We start from the raw sequence: 16,598 nt of genomic DNA, 5'->3' as shown, positions 1-16,598 counted from the left end.
ACCTTTAGTGTAATTCCTTAGTTTTACTCGCGTTTTCAGTTTCCCCTATTAAATCCAGTCATGCAGCAGGTTCTTTCGCCACTCAGTCCAGCTGAGGGAGCGCGCTTTCGGCGGGAAAGTGACGTCGATGCATACCCTCATTCTGTGATTACATAAAATAGTTACGCAAAAATTTTGTTATGTTTAAAAATTCTCATAATCACATTTTTATTGATTACATAATTACATATTGATTGTAATACATTTAATAATTAAGTCAATAACTTAACACATTCGTGTACTGTATTCACGGTTCTCTGATTTTGATTAATGGTCACATGACATGCAGGTAAACAATTTAAATCTTTTTTTAAAAAAATGTGTTGATATTGTTTTTACTTATTTTAATTCAACATTTTTATGATTTAATTAAGTATTAGCTTTTCATGAGCTCACTAACGCCCTGCAGTTCCTTCACAGTTTGGGAAACCCTGATGTAATGTGATGTTTAATGCTTTTAATATCAGTATGGTATCAATAATATTGTCCTTTTCAAATTAATATGTTAAATGAGTGTTAAAAAGTAATCAAAAAGTAGTCAGAATATGTTACCTGAAATACATAATGTAACAGATTACGTTAATTTTCATCATGTAATTTGCGATCTGTAACGGACTACTATATGTAAGTAATATACCAAGCACTGTATATGTGACTAATATGCATGCTGCAATGTGAAGTGTCACCCTTAAACTGTTCAGAAACAGCTCTTGCAAATCCAGAGCTACTCATTGACCTGACTGTAATGCAATGTACTATTATGAATGTAAAACTCATATGAATGAATTGAGAGAGAGATTGACAGCAGTTAACAATGGTGTAGGAAGGTCAAAGAGCTCAGTGTTCACATCTCTTCATTAGCAAAAGAGACCATGATGATGTGTTATGCAACTGTTCTCTAGCTGCAAGTAATGCCACAGGCTCGACTGTGAAATGTCTGGTGTCCTCTAACGGCTAGCAAACAACCAATTATTTGGGGTATGACATCTTCTGTTAACAGTGCCTTGAAAAGGACATCTTTGCATGCATTGCACAGACTGCTGCTTAGCATTGTTCTTTTTAATACTTCTGATTAAGTGATGTGAAAACGACAGCTGTGACTAGTTTCACATTCATATCTGTTCTAGCATTTGCATTTTTCAGCCATATTTTTTTGTTTAAAAACAAACACCGTTACAGATTTTTCAAGTAGATTTCTAGTAAAAAAAAAAAAACATAATGCGGTGTAGAAAGTATCCTTGAAACTGTTGGAGTAAATCTATTCTAGTCATTGCAGTTATGAATACATCTGCTGCCAGTGATTGCTTCTGTAAAAAAAATAATAATAATAAAAATTTAAAAAAATAATCTGTTTTATTTTCTACAGAAACCATGGAAACTTACATCTTCTCTAGCTTCTGAAAGAGCGGATCAGTCATTCACACTTTCTCTGATGGATCATTACCATCAGCGCAGCTCCAATTGACAGATGAAAATGGCAGTGTGTGTGTGTAATGTCTGCTGTCAAGTCATTGCTATTACAGGTAAAACGCTACAGTTATATCAAGTTTCATATGCTGGGATCCCTTCTTCTATAAAATTCACAAGCATGAAGTGTATTGTGCTGCCACCTACAGGATACATGTAGAACAGAGAAGAGAAAGCATTTCAGTTATGGAAACAGTTCTTAACTGATATGTATTCATCCAGGGGCGTAGTTTGTGGGGGGGTGGGGGGAAGGTACCCCCTCCCCCCCCCGAAAATCACAGTAGATCAAATGAAAAAAGTATGTAGAATTTGTTTATTTTGTACCAATTTTGTTTCTAATCAAATATGAGTTTGTCATAATAAATTAGGCAAAAAATACTCCCCCTCCTTTGAACCGATTGGTAGGCCTAATGCGTGTCACACTTTTACCAAAACAACGCGAGTGGTGCTCTACTGTTTGAATGAGAGAGCACGGGTAGCACCAAAAATGAAGAGAACCGCTGCCCAGCCAACTGTATTAAAGGTGATAGAGGGGATTTTTTTCGTCGACTGAGAATCCAAAGACTGTTACTGAGTTTTTTAAATGAGCGCATGCGTAACAGCCCCCCTCCTTCACAGCTCATTTCAAGGGAATGCCTCCCAAAACTCGAGTAGGCCTATTGAACGAGTATTGGAACACGAGTGTTTACCACCGGCATTCTCTGTATCGTGTTAGTGGATTCATTATGTCGGACTCACCGCAGGTAACTCATAATCTGCAGTTGTTTCTCCTGGCTCCTGACAAAAACATTGCATGCGGCGCCTGTGGAGTGTGGAAAGTTACTGGAGCTCACAGCCGCGCTCGTCTCTCACAAGGAACGTCATGGCAGTGATTGACAAGCCAGAGGGCCAATCGTTTACGCGATTGGCTGATGTTTTTAAGGCCCTACCTCGTGCACAGATGATGTATATTAATATTATTCCTTTCAGTGCACCTAATAAATAGGCTTTTATCAGTTAGTAAAGACAGTTTCAAGTAATATTACAAAAATGTATAAAACAAAACATCCTCTTTAGCACCTTTAAACTGCTGGTCAAAGAGGGACGTTAAAAAGAATAAAGCATGTACTGAGAAGGAGGTATGAGAATGTTGTGTAATACACTCCACATATAGGCCTATTTTAGCTAGCTAATCCATTGCAATTTAGCCATAACTATCAGTGTAACTGTAACCAGTTACCAAAACAGCTGTCTGTTTTGTTAGTTCATTTTTCAATAGTGTCTGTAATTAGCCTATCAATGACAAAAGTATTCACATTGGTGTTTGTTTTCTTCCTAAATTAATCTGACTTTTGAACGAATTGGCTGAATGAACGATTTAAGTGACTCACTCAATAAAAAAGCGAATCGCTGCCACCTACTGGCGGTTTCAATATTTAACATATTTTCTTTCTTTATAGAATCACTCAGTTATGTTAGAATTTGATGAATGATTATACATAAATTTCATAAAGTTATGAAGTATAGATAGATAGATAAGAAATAAATTATCAAATAACGCTACACATAAAACAGATTATTATTATTATTATTTAATAATAAAAAAATAACAGGTAGCGCAACGTTCAACCCCCCTAATGTTGAAACCAAATCTACGCCCTTGTATTCATCAAACAAACTTTAGTCTAAAAATATGATTTCTTTTATCACAATGAAGGGAAATATTATTATACTTATACTTACCAAATAAATCTATAAAAAGATGTGAAATATTGATTAGATTTAAAAAATCATGCAACAAGAAAGAGACTACAGATACGAGAGACAATAAAGGGATTCACCCAAAAATAAAAATTCTGTCATTTACTCACCATCGTGTTGCTCCATATCTGTTTTACTTTCTTTGTGAAGCATAAGTTTGTTGTTGCTGCTGTTGTTGTTGTTGTTGTTGTTAATAGAAGTCTGTAGTAACCAAAACTGTTTGGCACCAGCATTCCTCAAAATATTTGAAGAGTTTGGTTGCAATTAACGCGATAAACGGTATTTAAAAAAAAAAAAAAAAAGTTTCCGCCAAAATCAGTATTGTATCTTGTCGGTATTGAAAAGTCATTTATTAATTTTGCGCAAAATGCGATATCCGTCGTGTTATTCTGTGAAGTTTTCTCTCTTTCTTTCCAAAACGCGACAAACGCCAGTCTCCCTTCTCTGCAGAACGCGATATATCCGCTCAACCAATCACAGCGCTCCATTCCACCCACTGTAAACAGTAATGGCGGCGCTCTGAATACACCCGGCATTCTAGTTTTCCTATCTGCTTTGTACTTCGTGATCAACAAAAACAGAAAAATGAATAATTCTGACGGCATTGATGAACCTGTGGTGGTTTCTGCGGTGGGGAAGAAACGTAAGTCATCGAAATGTAATCATTTACGTGAGGAGATTAAGAAGCATGTACTGAGAAGGTTGTTCCACGACAGCATCATCAAACTTCTGTCACGGTCCACAAAACTGAATCATGAACAGTTTTTAAAAGCCATTTTTAATACCAACGTACTCGGCAAATGTTTATTTTACCCGTGCGGTGGCGCCAGATACTCTTTAGTCTTTAATAGGTAATGTCAAACGGAGACATAATTAATTTATAACATTAACATGATGACTCGTTGAATTCATTTTGAGAGCGACGACTGAATGCATTTTTAGTCAAATGCCTGTGTATATAAGATTAGTATTGACAAAGTTCAGAGGCTGTCATATATGTGACTCAACTTACTTTGTTGTGTATTTTCAATATGAAAAATAGCCTAACTTTTATATTGATTGATATTAATTGCATTTTGGAAAAAAAAAAAAAAACGAATTTCATGGATTTATTGTATTTTGGGGAAAAAATAATCAGTTTTTATAATAAACCTTTGAAAATCAAAATCTAGATTTGAATTTTTAATGTTTTTATAAGTAAGAGATAAGTAATATGTGAAAGTTTGAAACAGAAAATAGTGGTTTTCATCTTGCCGCTTTCTTGGTAAAGAAAACACATTTTTACTCAAATGAATCAAAATGGACCGTTTTGGAACCAAACTCTTCATTTGTGTTCCATGGAAGAAAATGGAACGACATGAGGGTGAGTAAATTACCCTTTAAACTGGAATCAGCAAATGTTCACTCTCCTCAACCTGCAGCGCTGGTGTTCCACACGGATCAGTGTTCGGACCCCTATTGTTCTCCATCTGCAACAGATACCATTTTTTTCTTAACCAATTTTTTATTTATTTTTTTTTCTTATAATAACAGGTAGCCTATTAGAATTTCTAAGTGCCTCTCTGACAAATCAAACTCGCTGTTCACCCTCTCGCTTCATCTTGACGTAGCAGAGCTCCACTTCTTCCCAGCCATGACCTCTGTCAAGTCTCTCTCTGTCTTGGTTAAAGGTCAGTTGTTGCCTTCAGGTGTGTAAATAACATTCCCCATAACTGTTAGAACAGCTGATGCTCCAACCAAAATACAAAACGACAAACAAAAATGACACTGCCTGGGGTGTGTTTGTTGTGTCAATTTATCTTTAGATAATCATATTTAGCAAATAAACACAGTGATTACAACACTGATGCCAGGATTTTTTCAGAGATTTCTTAATTAGAATGGAATCGTTAACATTGTATGCAGTTCAGTGTATTTTTCTTGAAAGATTATTTAAATATGGCAACTTTAGTTTGACACAATCTGGTGGTTACATACGCTACTGTTCAAAAAGGGTTTTTTGAGAAATTAATACTTTTAGTCAGCAAAAATGTATTCCATTAAAGTGACAGTAAATTATTATGCTACAAAAGATTTATGTAAAAAAAAGTTCTTTTGAACTTTCTATTTATCAAAGAATCTTGAAAAAAAGAAAAAAAAACTGTATCACGGTTTCCACAAAAATATGAAGCAGCACAACTGTTTTCAACATGATAATAATAAGAAATTCTTGAGCATCAAATCAGCATAATAGAATGATTTTTAAAGGATCATATGACAAAGAAGACTATAATAATAGCAGCTGAAAATTCAACTTTACCAGGAATAAATTATTCTTAAAAATATATTAAAATAGAAATTGTAATAATATTTCACAACATTACTGTTTTACTTTAATTTTTGATTAAATTAATACAGCCTTGGTGAGCAGAAGAGACTTTTTTTTTTTTTTTCAAAAATATCTAAAAATCTTACCGAGCCCAAACATTTAAATGTTAGTATCTCTATGTAAAAACCTATAAAAATTAAACTGAGACTGATGTGTGTAAAATAGCAAGGACATTTAGCTCTGAATCTGAAGGTAGTAGTGGCAGATACTACGTTATGCAACACAAAATGTACATTTTTGAATTTTGAAATCAAGTGTGTGTGTGTGTGTGTGTGTGTGTGTGTGTGTGTGTGTGTGTGTGTGTGTGTGTGTGTGTGTGTGTTTTCTGAGTGTAATAGCAATTTGTAAACACTAGAGGGCGTTCACATACAAATCAGAAGCAGGTCTGCAGTAAGATCTGATCAGCTTGTATGGTGACCATTGAGATAGACTATAGATAAAGGTCCCCTGTTGTCTCACAATGTCCTGTTTTCTGTTCATTTTCTCAAACTGAGTCATAGAACTACCTACACATCCTTTTTATATATATATATATATATATATAAAAAACACGAAGTCAACAGGAAGCGTTTGTCACAGTGGCCTTTTTACGTGATTCAGTTTCACTTCTGTGTATATGGCAGAAATCAGAGTTTCAAAGGATTCCTAGAATTCCGCAAGGGCCAATGGATTCTTTTTCTGTAAACTTCATCAACAGTCTTTGACTGGCATCTCTACTATTGCGGGGCTGTATTGCAAATCACAAGCTATGAAAAAGAACGCCACAGCTAAGTGCTTGGACACTTTGAAATTTGAATGACATTGTGAAATCAGCACTTATGTGTTCATAAAAGACATTGCGGCGTTATGAAATTAATCTCTGCACATTGAATAGACATGTTAATTAACAGGTCAAATAAGGAAATCAATATTCCTTTTGGCTATTGGGGAGATTCAAAACATCTTAATAACCTTAATGGAAAGAGAAACGCTCAACAAACCTCATATTTACATACACTTCAATCTCAAAGTCATTATTAAAAGGCAAGCAGGATTTTGAGCACTGCGTGTTAAGGGGACACACCATACCAATATTTTGGAACATGTTTAAGCATTGTGACATCAGAATGTTTTGTTAAGCATTGAATACCAGGCAGAAAGATTGGCCTGCTGTGGTAGTCAAAGGTTGAGATCTCTTTAACCGTCATTCCAAAGGTCCGGATACCATATAGGCCTATAGCGTAATACTCATTGGTTTGTACCAAGGATAATGCTTCCTGCCTCCGTGCACTCTTTATACCCCACAAGTCACTTGATTCAGTGCCAGTCTAGTGCCCGGTGTGCGGGCCTCAATAGGGCTTTGTAAGCACTGCCATCCCGGTCTCTCGACCCACCCCCAGGCAGCTATTCATGGGTTCCCATGATTCCGCTCAGTTGGCTCCGGTACAATATGTGTCTGTCAGTGGCACCTCATTGGCATGCACTGGCACACGCGCATGGCTATGTCTCAACCAAGTGTGCCCACTCACTGTGCCTTCCAGAGACGGTTGAATCCAAAATGGTTTGCACTGGGCACTGATTCGAACTCTCTAAGACTGCCCTAGATTCATCAAATATGATTGCTACTTTCATATATAAATGCCAGAGGTTTTCATGTTAATTAGAAATACAAAGAAAAAAGTTATTAATATCCATTAAATAATTATCCATGCTTGGGTTGAGTTTATTATATTAATTATATTATATTCTATCATATTTTCTCCAAATCGCTTATCCTGTGGTTGCAACTTGCGACCGTATTATTATATTATATTATATTATATTATATTATATTATATTATATTATATTATATTATATTATATTATATTATATTATATTATATTATATTCTCCAAACAGCTTTTTCCTATGGGTTGCGACTTGCGAATGTATTATATTATATTATATTATATTATATTATATTATATTATATTATATTATATTATATTATATTATATTAGATTAGATTAGATTAGATTAGATTAGATTAGATCAGATCATATTTTCTCCAAAACGCTTATCCTATGGTTGCAACTTGCGTATTATTATATTATATTATATTATATTATATTATATTATATTATATTATATTATATTATATTTTCCCCAAACCGCTTACCCTATGGGTTGCAACTTGCGACCGTAATATTATATTATATTATATTATATTATATTATATTATATTATATTATATTATATTATATTATATTATATTTTCTCCAAAATCGTTTATCCTAAGGTTACAACTTGCTACCGTATTATTATATTATATTATATTATATTATATTATATTACATTATATTACATTTTATTATATGATATTCTCCAAGTCGCATATCCTATGGTTGCAACTTGCGTATTATTATATTATATTATATTATATTATATTATATTATATTATATTATATTATATTATTACATTACATTACATTACATTACATTACATTACATTACATTACATTATATTTTCTCCAAATCACTTATCCTATGGTTGCAACTTGCGAGTGTATAATATAATATTATATTATATTATATCATATCATATTTTCTCCAAATCACTTATCCTATATTTGCAACTTGCGAGTGTATTATTATAATATATTCTCTAAAGTACTTATCCAATATAGGGTTGCGGGTGTATTGTATTATATTATAACCTATATATAGCCTATATATATATAATATATATTATAAGCGGTTTAAATATGTACACTACACTGGACAAAAAGGAATTGCTGGATCTCAGGAGGATATAATGTCCATACAGTCTATGTAAGGACATACAGCAGGAGCTAGTACGTATGCATCCGCCCCTCCCTCTCTGAAAGCATCCGCATCCCTCCCCAAACCAGAGACTGGACTCCCCTCTCTCTGTGATGAAGGAGGAGGGACCTGCTCGTGTCGTGAGCTACGTGCAGAGTTCATATCCACCACCAAAAATCTCAATCTACCACCTCATGCAGACGTTTATCAGGAGCGCACACACTTCACTACAGTCTCAAGCCATCTGGGAAGCGATTTTAGTTTTTGTTTTACAAGCATCTGTGAACTTACAGCCTACGATGCTTGTGTTTATATGATTATTGATTTGCTAATATCGCGCTCGAATATCTGCAGATTAAAAACGGGATTGATTCATTTATGGTCGGTTGTTAGAAAAAGGTTGGAGGTGTATTACATTGCGGAGGCACTGAATTTGAGCTCTTTTCATCTGTTTGAGTTTGTGAACGAGCAGGAGGGAGGAGTGGCGGAGAAACGGCTGGTAAGTCCATAATACTACACCTCCACATGAGCAAATACATAAATACAATCATATGGCTGTTGCACTATCATAAACAGACATTCTAACTTGGCATCGTTTATTCCTCGAGTGTACTGATTAAAGCGCGAGACTTAAACTGAAGGTTACAATACATAACCTGATGTCTTGTAACGTTATAGACTCCGTTAGCCTGCTGGTTAGCGATGTTCGAATCCGTAACGAATTGTTCTTTTGAGTCGGATCCTTATAATGATTCAGTTGAACCGTTTTACAACCGGTCCGTTCACGTCTTCACGAATCGGACTGAATCAGTCCGTGCGGTTCTTGACTCATCTCGCCGACTCATTGAAGCGAGAAAATCCTCTTTGGAACATTTCCAATTCGTAATCCGATATGCGTTGATTTGGATTGAATCAATTTCAGGGATAAAGTGAAAACTATGAAAGTTACTTAAAAAAAAAAAAAAAAAAGAATAGCTTAAATGTTACGTAATATAAAATGTAGCCTGGAAATATGCAAGCGTCAACGTTAATTAATAGCACATTTTTTTTATAATTAATCTAAGTTTAAATAAACTTTTCAGTTAAGAGTTTAATTATATTAGAGTTAGTTTAAAATTATTATTAAATGCAACATGGAATGTACGTTACTGCGAAACCCTGGTATGTGTACTAAATAGTTTTATTAGTAGGCTATTAATAAAATGTAATAACGTGATATGTGCTTACACAATACTTTATTGAAGCATATTATATTCCAGGGACCACGGGATGACGGATTACGTCATAACGAAAAGACCTCTGAATCATTTTAACTGATTCTTTGAAACGAACTGTTCGAACGAATCGAATCACAGAAATGAGTCGGACTTCCTTTTACTCTTGCTGATAGCAGAATGGCTAGTGAGCTAATTTAAGTTTCTCTAAGTGTTTAATGGTGGTAATAGACGTTTAATGTTTATGTTAATTACAATCAGACATATGTACTTTTGCTTCTACAAGCAGAAAGCTTTGGAAGATGGCAGAGACAATACTATCAGACGAATACAAATATATCTGGAGTAATACATCCAGCAATGGTTTAACTAATCGAAAGCAAATCATAACGACTCTGCGTTTGAATTTCAGCAGCACTGAGAGGCCTTTTATCCGCTGTGTGTTAGTCTGCTACTGCGCCTGGCTCTTTTTTTGCTGAATGCTCGTTCATTCATTTGTGTCAAACTTCTCGACGTCATAATGATAATAAAGAAAGCGCGTGAGCAGAATGTTCTAGTCGCGTGCTGGCCTGACCCCAGCTGTTTGTTTCCCACGTGCTTCTGTTACACAATGTAAACACAATAGTAATCGGTGCACTTCAATATGAACTCCAGCGCTGGAGAATGTTTATGCTGCATTGACACTTTATTTCATTTTGCCTTGAGATATTTTACATGACACACATGCTTTAACATTTTTTTCCACGTCTATCCAACATTAAACTTGTATTATGGGTTTTACTTTCTTTTAACTTAGATTTAGTCATGTATTTTAGGTGATGAACATATGTCCATGATATATTTACCTAATTTTGTGGCGTCTACTAAGTGAAAGGCCATTATATCATGTTATTATTTATTTAACATTGTTTGACTTCAAACGTCCATGACCCTATTAGAACAAACCTGCAACTGCAACCCATTTTGGGTTGTGGCCCACCACAATTTTGGGCTTGTTTTGGATTGTGAACCACTGATTTGCCACTTATTTTTAAAGCGCGCATGTAAACTTTAGCACTGCCTCTGAACCAAAGAGCTCCAAAGAACAGAATTCTTCTTAATTTGTCATTGCAAGGAATTCATTTACTTTAATTGCATCTCTCACATCATCAAGCAGGCAGGTCTGGTCTCTGGTGTATGCTGTTTTTCAGTCTAGCTGGCTGAACGACATGTACGGCATGTAATAAGAACTAATCAGGAACTTGTTTTTGTGCACAATGTCCAGAGATGTCAGTTTGGCTTTTGCCATCCTGGCTGCTTGGTACTAGACAATGAAAGGAACAGCTCCCTATGGTGAAGAGGTCAATAGTGCGACCTAATGTGGAGCTGTCCTCAAAAACTATAAACATTTGCCCACAGCTCACTGTTGAAAGCAATTTATTCATGGGCAATTGACCTGTGATCTGTTTTCACTTTGCGTTCAGATACATGCAAGTTTATTATGATATTTCAACATGCTGACATTTCTGATGTTTTTGCTTTGTAATCATGTACAAAATGTTTGTATGTTACTGTATGCTTATGACTAACAAATATTCAGCTTTGCTAATATAACTTTGAGGTTACTTAACATGCAAATGAGCTGCTGAACAGATATTAGCCTGTCTTTGAGTCGTGCATGATGCTAAAGAATAGTTTTACACATGCCAGACATGACTCATGGGTCATTTGTGGGAAGTGTAGTTAATTCCAAACCTAATTATTGCTTTCTTTTTGATAAGACCGGAAATTATTGTATTCAGGTAGAATATATGTGGAAACACATCCTGGATAGTGAAGCGATTCGTCATCAGCTGGATTTGCATGTTTGTTCTCCTCAATACTCTTTTATGTAAAAAAAAAAAAAAAAAAAAAGATTACGTAACTTTCAAAGACACAGATGTGAATTAGTCATCATGTTTTACAGGCTCCTGAATTCTGAATCCTGCCTAAAATCCACAAAGATGATATATCTGCCAGTGTAAGTGTTATCATAATGCTTTACAACATATTTGATAGCTGAGTTGTCTGGTCATTTAAGTTTAACTGATCACCAAAATGCAGTTATACAGATTCTCCATACAGTATATTCTGAAGGAATAAAACTATCTCTTGTATGAATTATCACTCAGCTGAGATCGCTCGCCTACATAATGTCTTGTTTCAACAGCCTGTAAGTCTTTTTAATGAACAGTTGCTCTGTTATTTCCGGTATCTGGTGTTTTTTGAGAGAAAATCACCTTGTGCTGTTTTAGAAATGCTGATTTTGTAGCATAAGATAGTTTTATAATAGTAATACTGTACCTAAGAGTTATTGTGTACATATTTGTGTATATACATGGCCACATGATGAACAGAAGATGAGAAATAAGACCAAAAGAAAGACTGGCAAAACAAAATACAAAGTTGTTTATGAGGAAGCCCTGTGGGGAATGTCATCTGAGAGGGTAAATTAGGGGCAACAGCTGCTGGTGTCACTTCTACAACTTGTTTGTACCATCTCATGTTACTGTTTAAGCTCACAAGACAGGACACTTGCTCTCTTAGTAGATTTAGGATCATCGAATTCCTCATTAAAATGACTGCAGTTCTGTTCTCAGATCAGTAGAACAAGCCAGCTTGCACTTTCAGCACAGCAGAGCATTAGAGAGAATTATTGCAAGATAAGCTATTTGTTCGCATGTACAGTATTCATTCTGGACATATAAATCTTATCTCTTCCAGTAGTCAACTCGGCAGTGCATATTCCCTTTCACCCTGAAATAAAAATGTTGTCATCGTTTACTCACCCTCATGTTGTTCCACACCCATATGACATTCTTTCTTCTGTAAAACAGAAAAGGACAATATTTCTTCTTTTGTGCTGGTTCACATAAAGTCATATGGGTTTGGTTTGTCTTCTCTGTCCTGTCTAATTCCTCACCTGCAGCTCAGCTTCTGCCTAAAGTGGATTAATTAGCTGTCGGAGAAACATAATTGCCCTGGATTAAACACTGTATTAGGAGGCTTTCACACTGGGCGCGTTTGCTGCGGTCAGAGTCCAAGCGCGATTGTTCCCAGTGTTGTGGCGAATTCTGACCCCCGTCAGATTACTACCCCCCTGACTGAGGGTACGTTTACACGACAACAATGTACTAAAAATGGAAAAGTTTTGTCCTTTGCTTTTTTCGTGTATAGATGACAACGTTGTCAAAATGATCCCCGTTCACACTGATCAGCGAAAATGAATAAAAACGCTGCATTATGCATACCAGGCCAGTAGTTGGCTACGTCACTTTGTAAATGAACATTATGCACATATACAGTAGACTGAACATGTAATATGCATGCTCATGATGACAACATTGTCAAAACAGTCTCGATTCGCATGGATCCGCGAGAACGACTAAAAACACTGTATTATTCATACCAGGCCAGTAGTTGGCGACGTCACTTTGTAAAGAAACACTACGCGCATATAGACTGAACATGAAATATGCGTGCACATGATGACAATGTTGTCAAAACAATCCCTATTCACACAAAAACGCGTAAAACACAGTATTATGCATACCAGGCCAGTAGTTGGCGACATTACTTTGTAAAGAAACACTATAGACTGAACATATAATATGCATGCGCATGATAACAACGTTATCAAAACAACCTCCATTCACACGGATCCACGAAAACGATTAAAAGCGCTGTATTATGCATAGCAGGCCAGTAGTTGGGGAGGTTACTAGAACGCACCTATAGACTGAACACATAATACATATGCGCATGACGTCACCGTTTTCACAAATACGCGTTTTTGTAGTTTACTTGGTTTCGTTTTCAAAAACTTGCAGTTTGATGCCCGTTTTCAAAAGCTTGCATTTTCAGGCCCCCAAAACGCCATTGTCATGTAAATGAACAGCCAAACGCATTAAAAGTTTTCCTTTTTTAGTTAAAAACTGTGCTGTGAAAACAGCCCCCTCAGTCAATTAGGTGTGGGGGTGGCTGGGGTTAGGATTAGGCAACCAGGTAGCGGCCTCAATGAGGGGGGTTATAATTTGGCAGGGAGTTAAAATTCGTCTCAACATCAGTGCCTCTTCAGCGTTGCTCTGGTTTCACACTTCACTTGATTCTATTGAACCCTGGTACATTTGTGTTCATCTTACGTCATCACAATATATAGTCAATATATAGCTTTTTGTTATTAATTTAGTGTTATGCGCAGCAGAGTGAATGACACTTGCGTTACTGTACTCACTCAGCTTGATTACGCTGCACGCTCACTCACGTTCGTATTCAAGGTAAATCATCACGTTTTGTTGAATTATTGACGTTGTCTTTGGTTAAAACGCATGTGCAGGTTACCTCACTTCCCAGTTGCTTTCACATTTACACGAATTGCACCACAGTTCCATTGCAACTGAACTCAAACCATCTCTTACAGGAGGTCTCGGGTTCGCTAAACCCAGTGCGCTCCCGGGTCCGCGCGACAGCTTTCACATTACCAATTTTTATGCAAACCGTGCCACATTTCAAACTACACTGCCAGTGTGAAAGCAACCTTAATCTCACTGCCCGCAAACGCCAAGCCAAGGGCGACTACATGAAGGAACCTTTCTTTTTTTATACTTATGTTTGATGACTTAGATGATAATGGAGATGGATGCATTGATACAAGGTGTCTCTCTCTGTTATCGTGCACAAACTAAATTCTGAATTAATGTAATGGTCTGCTGCACATAGAGATCAGAGCTTTAGTAGGAGATGTATTTTTTTATTTTTATTTATTGTAATATAGTGTAAAATGCAATTTATTCCTTTGATGGCAAAGTTGAATTTTTCAGACTTCAGTGCCACATGATATTTCAAAAACCATTATAATTTGCTGATTTTGTGCTCAAGAAACTTTTTTTTTTTTTTTTTAAATGTTAAAACAGTTGTGCTGCTTAATATATTTTTTTGGTAAATTCTTGATTTATTTTTTTCAGAATGCTTTGATGAATAGAAAGTTCAATTCATGGCATTTATGTGAAATAGAATAAATATTTTGTAACATTAGAAATGTCTTTACTGCCACTTTTGATTAATTTAATGTGTCCTTGCTGATATAAAAGTAAAATATAAAAATAAATTTTCTTGAAAAAAATCTTTATCAAACTTTGAATAGTTGTAGGTCTCTTTTACAAGCAATGTCCACATTAATGGGATGATTAACGTACATAAATTCATAAATGTTGGGTTGTTAATTTTTTAATTTTTAAATTTGTAAAAAATTGCAAGGTAACTATTAATCTCAAGCTTTGTGAGTTTTCAAGTTGAATTGTGAGTTGATTTGGTCTCTGAAAGTTAGAGTTGCTCAAAGGCCCTGTTTACACCTGGTATTAAGATTTGTTTTGGTCGATCGGATCAAAAGTGGGCGACGCTATACAGGTGTAAACTACAGAGGGAAAATAGCGAAAGAGTAGATTTACTCATAACACTGATAAGAAAAGTGTTTTTTTTATGCCAATGTTAGAAGTCGCTGTCTGATACAATCTGTTATTCTCTCAGCTGAGTTGAAGCCTTGAAAGCAAGCTTTGTAATTTCAGGCTTTTTTTTTCATAATTGTGCATTTAACTGCTACTGTTGACATGGTTCAAATCAAATCTTGTTAGGTACTATATGTAAGAAGAGATAATAAACTCATGACCACATATTCTCACTAACATGACACAGACACCGTCAGGACCTACACCACTCCCCCTCACGCAGCTGGAGGCCCTCTAGTTTTGTTGTAATATTAAGTTTCAAATGTGCAACTGGGATAGCCAGAGCTCAAGACTCAGTGGAAATTTCCACTTCAGACAGCAGCCTTTGTTCTGGTGCAGGGGCTTGCCACAATCCGCTGGAAATTAGCTTGGGACTCTGTTGTGAAAGAGTGAAAACAGATAGCCAAAAACAGAAAAATAGACAACAAAAAAAATGCATAAAGATAAAAAAGAAAACAATCTAAAAATCAGTCTCAATTTCTGGCAAAGCATGTTCCTGTTTTAAAGGTCTCCAGTGAATAGAAGGATATTGAGCAATTCAACTTTTTCAGCCTTTAACGGTCAGTAGACTATACTTTTTTAGAAACACAGAATCATGTTCATTGCATACAATTTTTCTCTTTCCAATGCCCCTTTTTTACTGACAGTCATCAGGAATACTAATTATCTGAACTAATATCACTAATATAGCCACATTGATCGTGTTTGGAGTCCAGGCGGCTGTAAAAAAGGAACAATCACCCGATTATGTTAACGTTTGCTGTTCAGTAGGGACATGTTTACAGTAAAAACATGGTTTTGCAGTTGTTAAGCCTTGAGATATTGAGCTCCTCCTTTGATGGTGGGGGGTAACTATACCCTCCCTATGATGGAAGATTACCAGAAGCACTCTGTGAGGAGTCGTCTTTCTGCTTGACTGTGTTCCCATGAAGGAATATTTTAGTTTACAGGCATAGGTGGGTTATGGAAGCAAGTATTAATGTGACATATTGATTTTTTTTTTAAAATTTTTATGGGAGTTACACAAGTAAAAAGGGTGGTGTCCTTATGAGTAGTAGTTATTTTTACCTTGTTTTGTTGAATGGATTTTACTGTTATAGAATGAAAAGCTGAATAAACAGTTTACGTAAAGGAAAAATTATATAGTTTATCTTTGTTACAAAACCTAGTAATCTAATGTCTGTCTACCTAATATTTTAGGGAATTATAGGTACACTCTTGGTTTGATGCAAAAGGTTGACGGCAACAGTATGCTTATATAATTTTTGCCCAAATCTAAGAATCACATGTATCATTTGCATAGAAGGCAGTCCCAAAATGAAAGCTCGCTTTGGTAGACTGTTTCGAACTCCTGAAATTAACTTTGTTTTGGTCTGTTTTTGTTCAAAATTATGTCACATCAGTTTATTATTGGATTTGGCTTGGGGTATATATCCAATATGTCCAATATTTGTCTAAACTATGAAT

The 16,598-nt window shown here is 35.6% G+C and overlaps 1 protein-coding gene across 4 annotated transcripts in view; it reads left to right on the top strand.

The window, feature by feature from the left end:
* Positions 1–1,424: 1,424 nt before the first annotated feature.
* rnf24 (ring finger protein 24) overlaps positions 1,425–16,598 on the top strand; it is a 40,341-nt gene continuing 25,167 nt past the window's right edge. The window contains exons 1-2 of one of the 4 annotated variants that reach the window (XM_048196605.1): positions 8,492–8,894; positions 11,555–11,608. In XM_048196605.1, coding sequence (XP_048052562.1) covers positions 11,592–11,608 — 17 coding nt within the window. In that variant the 5' untranslated portion in view covers positions 8,492–8,894; positions 11,555–11,591. Of the gene's footprint in view, positions 1,563–8,491; positions 8,895–11,554; positions 11,609–14,618; positions 15,692–16,598 lie in introns of those variants that run through there. The other 3 variants (XM_048196609.1, XM_048196606.1, XM_048196608.1) reach the window with 3 other exon arrangements.

The sequence above is a fragment of the Megalobrama amblycephala genome, linkage group LG7 (assembly GCF_018812025.1).
Source record: "Megalobrama amblycephala isolate DHTTF-2021 linkage group LG7, ASM1881202v1, whole genome shotgun sequence".
Taxonomy (NCBI): domain Eukaryota; kingdom Metazoa; phylum Chordata; class Actinopteri; order Cypriniformes; family Xenocyprididae; genus Megalobrama; species Megalobrama amblycephala.
Note: the sequence above shows the minus strand (reverse complement) of the source record. Positions and strands in the feature narration are given on the sequence as shown.